Source organism: Triticum aestivum, chromosome 3D (assembly GCF_018294505.1).
Source record: "Triticum aestivum cultivar Chinese Spring chromosome 3D, IWGSC CS RefSeq v2.1, whole genome shotgun sequence".
NCBI classification, from domain to species: Eukaryota; Viridiplantae; Streptophyta; class Magnoliopsida; order Poales; family Poaceae; genus Triticum; species Triticum aestivum.
Genome location: NC_057802.1, coordinates 403,550,184 through 403,558,603, shown reverse-complemented (window position 1 = coordinate 403,558,603; position 8,420 = coordinate 403,550,184). Strand labels below are relative to the sequence as shown.

The 8,420-nt window shown below is 59.0% G+C and overlaps 1 protein-coding gene across 1 annotated transcript; it reads right to left on the bottom strand.

The window, feature by feature from the left end:
• Positions 1-903: 903 nt before the first annotated feature.
• LOC123079200 (protein E6) lies at positions 904-1,978 on the bottom strand. The gene has a single exon (XM_044501905.1). The coding sequence runs from the start codon at positions 1,880-1,882 to the stop codon at positions 1,130-1,132; it is 753 nt and encodes a 250-aa protein (XP_044357840.1). The 5' UTR covers positions 1,883-1,978; the 3' UTR covers positions 904-1,129.
• Positions 1,979-8,420: the final 6,442 nt, after the last annotated feature.

Here is an 8,420-nt window from a genome sequence, read left to right as displayed (position 1 = left end):
AAGGATGTCGTCGCAATCTTAACCTTCTGAGTGTTTCAGGACATAGTTAAGATTGAGGGAGGGTGTTAGACTAAGTATATATTAGATATACGTGTTGTAACACAACTTGTATTTGTACGGTTCCCTTTTATAAATATATGACAGCCGTACCCACCAAGGGTATCGAGCATTGTTCCAAACCCTAATCTGTTTAACATAATCAAGATGCAGAAACTCCTCAATACACGATCATCCTCTATGTAGCCGGCAAAACTTACCGTGGTGTCACCATGAAGTTCAATGCGCATCAACTTTCGAACAAACGGTACTGAGCTTTGGACGCTAGGTTTAATGAACCGAAGGTCTAGTTGCACCGAACAAAGTGGTACAGTGCTCCAGCTGTAGGTACAGACACACCCAAAGGCCATGATCGATGGCCCCGTAGGTCGTTGTTTGGTAGGTGCCACCAGCATCCAATGCAAAGCAGCGGTCGGCACTGCAGTTTAGCCACGCACCTTGTCCTCTGAGGAGGACAAATTGTGGCCTACGTGGTAATGTGGTTTGTCTGCTGAAATTAATTATGGCGCGCCACTTTGTGATCCATCGTCCATGCATCGACGTGAAGGGAGTAATTCGATCGACTTCACAAGGACACTAGGTAGGTAGGTGGTACTCTCCGGGATGAACAGGTTTGAAATTTTTGGTGCGGATCTAACGCAGCAAAAGGTGAAAGTGCCATTGTAATCCCGAGTTCAAGTGCTCCACGTCCAATGGCGGACCCGGAAAATATATGTGCGAGTGCGACTAAACCAATCATGCCTTTCAGAATGAGGCTTGATCACCCCACTGTTTTCTTCATTCTGGCACACGAACTGGGCCCGTGCACCGACAGAAATGAGCAGTGAAGTGGAGAAGGAGAAGCACTTGTTAACAACAGTAGACATTGCATTACTCACACAGATTATTCATCCGTACGTAAATACGTTTCATCACCATTCCACACCGGCAGCTCATCCTTCAGCGTAGTAGAAGTAGTAAGTAGTAACGACGTCGTGCTAGCTTGCAGCACACAAGCAAGGAGCATTATACTCCTACCACACAACGTATCTGATGATCGCAAGCAGAAACAAGCCCCTCGTATACGTCTTACTCATGGATTGTACTGCCCGTTCTGGTTTTCCTGGACGCCGCCGTCGTCGTTCTGCTTCTCCGCCACCCCGTTGTCGTTCTCGTATCCGGCCGCCTCGCCGTAGCTCCGCTGGCGGCCGGGGCGGCCGTACCCGGAGCCGTTGTCCTCGGGCTCGGGGCGCGCCGTCCGCACCGGGTTGGACTCGTAGCCGTAGCCGTACTTGTCAGTCTCCACGTCGTAGTAGTACCGGCCGTTCTGGTACAGCCTCGTGTCGCTCATCCCGTAGTAGTCGCGCTCGTGCTTGCCGCGGTGGCGCATGTACGACAGCGGCCGCCCCCTGCCGCTGCCGTCCGCGGGGAACGCCGGCTCCTCCTCGCCCGAGGATTGTTCTTCCTGAACCGGGACGGCCGCCTCCTCCTCGTGCCGCGGCTCCGTCTCCGGCACGACGTTGGTGGTCGTCAGCTTCTCGGTGTCGCGGTGCACGCCGCGGCGGAAGTAGGCCGGCGGGTACTTCTCGTTCTCCTCAGGGCGGCCGTAGAGGCCGTAGCCGCGGTTGCTGGACGGCCGCGAGAACGCCGCTGGCGCGTTGCTGGTGCCGAGCGCCTCCGTCGCCACGGTGGCGGTGTCCGCCGCCTTGTCGGCCTCGACCACGGCTCCGGGGCGCGTCATCTTGCTGAAGAAGAAGCGGCCGCCCCACGCATCCACGCGGGGTGCGGCGACGGCGAGGAGGAACGCGATGGCGAGAAGGCAGAGGCGGGAAGCAGAGGTAGCCATGGAAGCGTCGTGGTCGATCGTCGGTGGCACCGTGGCAGTAGGAGGCAACGCTGCAGCGCGGGCCGTGTGTGTGTGTTTGTCTTGTCTCCGAGCGCGCCCTCCCGCTTGTATATATAGCCATGCCGGTATGTGGCCGCTAGAGTCTGAGAGGCGTCGGATAATTGGACCGCATTGGTAGCAAGCGACGGTAGATTGGAAAGGGCCCGGCGATGGTCGATGCGCGGATTGCGGGGTGGGCGGAGAGCGTGAGTGCACGGCGCAGTGCGCATGATGCATGGAATTGCGTGCGAGATCCAGGAGACATTTGCGTAAGTCTCGCATTGATGGAAGTCATGAGCTGCGAGCGATCAAGTTTGCTCCCGAACCAGCATTTTGGCAGCGTGAGTTATTAAATACATAATCGAATCTCGACCCGTGGGGTGATTCACCATCTTCAGCTTTCGCCCTTCTTATCAGCTTCGTCTTTTGCCGTGCTTGTGAATCAACCTATGGTTGAATGGTTAGAAGGATAGTGGTATCGTAGATGCATTCAGTCTCTCACCTAGCCTGATCCGTGTGGTGATTCATCAGCTTCAGCTTTTGCCCTTCTTATTAGCTTCAGCTTTCGCCCTGCTTGCGAATCAACCTATGGCTGGATGATTAGAAGGACAGTGGTATAGTGGATGCGTTCAGCCTCTCACCTAGCCCGGATCATGTGTTGTGTGTAACACCCCAGGAAGAAAGAGAGGGAGAGGGGATCCAGATCGAGGCGAGAGGAGGGAGGATGGCTTGGAGAGGAAGAAGGAGAGATGGATTGCAGAGGAAGGTTTCAGATACAGGAATTGTCAACACACACATGACACCCACGGCCACGGGCGGCCTCTTTTAACATCACCCACTCACGCCACTTGGCTGGCCAGCTGGCTGGGCCCACCAGCCAGCTCTAGAGCACACTAATCAGAGATTAGGTGTGACATTCCTCCCTCCTTAAGATGTGTCTTCTTCTTTTTCAGTGTCGTCTTCGTTGTCTGCCTCCGCCCAGAGTGGTGCTGACGGAAAACGGTGGCGGAGCACGTCGTAGTCCTCCCATGTCGTCGGCGTGGAGTCGCCGGTGCCCCACTGCACCTTGAGCTGCACCACCGGCGCATCGCCGTGCTTCATCATACGCCGGTCCAGGATGCGCGTAGGGGCGAGGTTGTCGACGGAGAGGTCCGGCACCTTGGGCAGCTCGTCGTACACCGGTGTGAAGTCGGGGGTGAAGGGCTTCAGCTGCGAAACGTGGAAGATAGGGTGGACTTGGCTTTCTGGCGGCAGGTCGAGCTTGTACGCGAGCGCGCCGATCTTCTCGATGATCTTGTACGGACCAAAGTACTTGAAGGCGAGCTTGGCGCACGGGCGGTTGACCACCGAACGTTGAGCATAAGGCTGAAGTTTGAGCAGCACCTGTTCACCCGCCTGAAAGTGACGCTCGGTGCGGTTGCGATCGGCGTTCTTCTTGAACCGGCGCTGGGCGCGTTCCAGCTGGGCGCGAATTTGCGCAGTGTGCGCCGCCCAGTCCATCTCCTCGTCCGTCGGCGCTGACTCCGCCCAGGACGCCATTGCGCCTAGATTGGCTTCCTTGCCGTAGAGAGCCTTGAAGGGAGTGTCGTTGAGCGATGCATGGAATGTCGAATTGTACCAGAACTCTGCCATTGGCAGCCACCGGCGCCATTTGTGCGGCGAGTCGTGAACTGCGCAACGGAGGTACATCTCCATGCACTGGTTCACCCGCTCGCTCTGGCCGTCTGTCTGGGGGTGATAGGCTGTCGAGTAGAGCAGCTTGGTGCCTGCGCCCGCGAGCAGCTCACGCCATAAATGGCTCGTGAAGATTTTGTCGCGGTCTTAGACGATGGATGCGGGAATGCCGTGCAGCTTCACCACGTTCTCCCAGAAGGCGCGCGCACCTGCTGGGCGTTGAAGGGGTGGCGGAGGGGAACAAAATGGGCGAACTTGGTGAAGCGGTCGACGACCACCATGATCGTGTCGTACCCCTCCGAGCGCGGCAAGCCTTCGACAAAGTACATCGTCAGGTCTTCCCAGGGCGCTGTTGGAATGGGCAGCGGCGCCAGGAAACCCGCCGGCTTGACGTGCTCGTGTTTGGCCTGCTGGCACACCGTGCACTGCTGCACGAACTCGGCGACGTCGCGCTTGAGCCCCCGCCAGTCGAAGTGCTTGCGCACGCGCTGGTAGGTGGCGGTGGAGCCGGAGTGGCCGCCCACCGCACTGCAATGCAGCGCGGCGATGAGCTTGGTGCGCAGGGCCGAATTGGCCCCAATCCAGAGACGACCTTGGCGCCTGATGATGCCGCGATAGAGCTCGTAGCCTTAATCGTCTGGACTGTGCACCGCCAGTTGTTGTAGCCGCTCCTAGGCGTCGGCGTCGGTGACGTAGGAGTTGGCCACCTCCTGCACCCTGGCTGGCTGGCATGTGGAGAGCGCGGCCAACTCGAACTGCTTGCCCACGCGTGAGAGCGCGTCGGCGGCGCCGTTGTCCAGTCCCCGTCTTTACTGGAAGCAAAATTGCAACCCCACCAGTTTCGCCATGGCCTTGCGCTGGAGCTCTGTCTTCAGGTGCTGTTCACCGAGGTTGCAGAGAGACTTGTGATCTGTGATGATGTCGAAGGGGCCGCGCTGTAAGTACTGGCGCCACTTGTCGACGGCCATCATCACGGCGAGGAACTCCTTCTCATAGGTGGAGAGCTTCTGATTGCGCACGCCCAGTGCCTTGCTGAAGTATGCCACGGGGTGCCCGTCCTGCGCGAGCACCGCGCCCACGCCCGTGTCGCAAGCGTCCGTCTCGATCGTGAACGGTCGCGCGAAGTCCGGCAGCACCAGAACAGGTGTGGTGACCATCGCCTGCTTGAGCGTCTCGAACGATGTCTGCGCCTGCTCGGTCCAGGAGAACCCTTTCTTGGTGAGCAGCTGCGTGAGCGGCTTCGCGATGATGTCGTAGTGCTGCACAAACTTTCTGTAGTAGCCCGTGAGACCGAGAAAGCCGCGTAGCTCCGTGGCGTTCATCGGCGTCGGCCATTGCTCCATGGCCTGCGTCTTCTCCTTGTCCGTGGCCACTCCCTCCTTCGAGATCACGTGGCCGAGGTAGTCGATGTGGTCAGCAGCGAAGGTGCACTTGGATTCCTTGGCGTAGAGCTGGTGCGCGCGGAGCAGCTCGAAGACGATGCGCAGGTGCTCCAGGTGCTCCTCCATGGTCTCGCTGAAGACAAGAATATCATCCAAAAAGATGATGACGAACTTGCGGACATACTTACCGAAAACGGTGTTCATCAGGCATTGAAAAATGGCCGGCGCGTTCGTGAGACCGAACGGCATGACTCTGAACTGGAAGTGCCCGTGGTGCGTCTTGAACGCCGTCTTGGGTTCGTCCTCCTCACGTATTCGGATCTGGTGGTAACCAGCACGCAAGCCCAGCTTGGAGAACACTACTGCACCGGCCAATTCGTCCAGGAGCTCGTCGATGATGGGCAACGGGAACTTGTTCTTAATGGTGGCATCATTGAGCCGGCGATAGTCGACGCAGAATCGCCAGGTGCCGTCCTTCTTCTTCACTAGCAGCACCGGCACGGCGTAGGGACTGACGTTGTGCGTGATCACGCTCGAGTCCAGCATCTCCTTGACCTGACGCTTGATCTCGTCCTTCTGCAATGGCGAGTAGCGGTACGGGCGCGTGTTCGCGGGGACCGCGCCCTCCACCAGCGTGACAGCGTGGTCGTACTGGCGATGCGGAGGGAGCCCGTGCGGTGCCGCGAACACGTCGGCGAATTCCTCGAGCAGGTCCGTGAGCGGTGTTTGACTTGCGCATTTGCGAGCCGGACGCGGTGCGGGGCCGCAGATGTCCACCATGGCCATGGCCCAAACGTCGTTGCCGGCGATCATCTTGCGCAGCTCCTCGGACCCGACGGCCTTGAGCGAGGTGGCCGGCTTGGGGGACACGCCGCGCAGAGTGACCTCTTCGCCATCGCGCTGGAACTTCACCCACTTGTCCTGCCAGTGGCACGTCATCGGACTGTTCTGAGCAAGCTAGTCCATCCCCAGAATGCCGTCGTACGCTCCGATCTCTAGCTCGCGCATGGGCGTCTCGAAGGTGTGGCCCTCCATCCACCACTTGAGGCCGGGCACCATGCGCGTGCAGGTAAGCTTGTCGCCGTTGGCCACGCGCACCTCTGTCGGCGGCATCTCTTCTATGGCGAGGCCGAGGCGATCGACAAACGCCTTGTTGACGAAGCTGTGGGTGCTGCCCGAATCGAGCAACAGGAGCATGACCTGGTTTCCGACGAGGGCGCGTAGCCTGATTGTGGTCGTGGAATCCGTGCCGTCGAGCGCCTGCGACGAGAGGAGACAGCACTCTGGCGCGTCCGCGGCCAGAGCAGGGGGTTGCGCCACCGGGCCCGGGTCGTCGAGCAGCTGCAGGGCATAGATGGTTTCGTCCGAGAGCACCTCACCGTGGTCACCCACGTTGATTGTGAGCAGTTGCGCGGGCTGGGCGCAGCGATGCTCTCTGGAGTAGCGATCGCCGCACTTGAAACAGAGGTTGTTCGCGCGACGGAAATCGCGTAGCTGCCGCTCCCGCGCGTACTCGTCTCCTTGGGCGCGAACCGGCGCGGCCACAGCGTGCTGTGGCAGTGCCGCTGCGGCTGCTGTTGGTGGTGGCTGGCCCGCGGGTGTGATGCGGGGTCGCGCGCGGGTCGTGCCCAGTTCTTCCTCTTGGATGCGCGCGAGCACTGAGGCGCGCGTGATGCTTGAAGGTGCCTGAAGACGCACCGGGGCACGCAGCTCGTCCTTCAGGCCGAGGAGGAACTGCGTCACGAAGAACTTGGTGTTGATCGACGGATCGAGAGCGAGCAAGTGGTACATCTGCTCGTCGAACGCGGCGCGGTACTCGGCGACGGTGCCTGTTTGGCGGAGTTGAAGCAGCTTGTGCATCACCACCTCAAACTCGTCGGCGCCGAACTCCTCCAGGATCGCCGACGTGAAGACGTCCCACGTGATGTTGCGATGCGTCTGGCGGAACGCTTGAAGCCAGTGCGCGGCCTGGCCGTCGATGTAGAGCGCCGCGATGGCGACCCAGTGGTGGGCAGCCACCTTGTAGAGCTCGAAGTAGGCGAGGCAACGGTCCAGCCACAAGTATGGCGCCGTGCCGTCGAACTTGGGGAAATCGTGCTTCAGGGGTTTGTGGTACTCGTTGGTGTGGTAGCCCGTCGTCGGCGCGACGACAAATCCGCCCTGTGGTGGCACGGGAAGGAGAGGTGGGCGGTGGTCGCCCAGACGCGCGTGCGACGACGACGGGCGTGCCGGATCTGGTACGGGGCGCGGCGATGGAGGAGGAGGAGGAGGGGGCGGTGGAGGTTGCTGCTGCGGTTGCGCGGGCTGGTGAAGATGCGTGGTGACCGAGTCTGACGGAGAGGCCGATCCTTCCACCGTCTTGCGCGTGAGGTCGAGGTCCGCCTGGGTCAGATCAAGCTGCCGCGAGAGGCCGCGCATCTCCTGCGAGATCTGCGCGTTGAAGGCGGCCTGGAGCTCGACCTGTTTCTCGTGTGCCACCTTCTGGTCGTCGATTCTGGCGAGCAGCGTCTCCAGCATCTTGGTGATGTTGGTGTTCCCCTCGTCCATGGCGGCGAGCACTTGCCGCGTCGCCGCCGAAGCCTTGGAAGGAGCTGTTGTCCTGCTCGAAAGGGCGTCGAACCCCGCGACGGATTTCGTGCGGCTCGCCGGAGCAAACCACACCGGCGTGATGGATGTTACCGACTCCCAATCAAGCAAGGAAGAAAAATTTCGGCGGTTTGATGGCTCTGATTACCAGTTGTAACACCCCAGGAAGAAAGAGAGGGAGAGGGGATCCAGATCGAGGCGAGAGGAGGGAGGATGGCTTGAAGAGGAAGAAGGAGAGATGGATTGCAGAGGAAAGTTTCAGATACAGGAATTGTCAACACACATAACACCCACGGCCACGGACGGCCTCTTTTAACATCACCTACTCACGCCACTTGGCTGGCCAGCTGGCTGGGCCCACCAGCCAGCTCTAGAGCACACTAATCAGAGATTAGGTGTGACATTGTGCGACCTCGCGGCCTCGGGCAAATTTTCAGTCAAGTCACTCTATGACAGACTTACTAAAGTACGACGCTGGACATAGCTAAGATTTTTCTCTGAAAAGTGTTCCGTAACAAGCTTCCAACCTCAATTAACATCGCTAAGCGCTATGGCCCTTCTGCGGGTTTGTGTCCCGTGTGCACAGCTCCGAAAAATGCTAACCACGTGTTATTCAGATGTCATCTCGCTAAGTTTGCTTGGAGCACCATCCGTGAGGCGGCCGAGGTCAGCTAGAACCCCAACTGGTGTGCGGATCTCCTTTCCTGTGTTGCTTCAGTACATGGCACGGCAAAAGAGGGTGCTTTGGTGGAGTGTTGGGGCACTTCTTTGCTCACTTTGGTTTGGCCGATGGCCTTGTAATGCTACAAGAACCAGTGTCAATTTTAAGAGTTAACCCTGGTGAGCTGGAAATATCA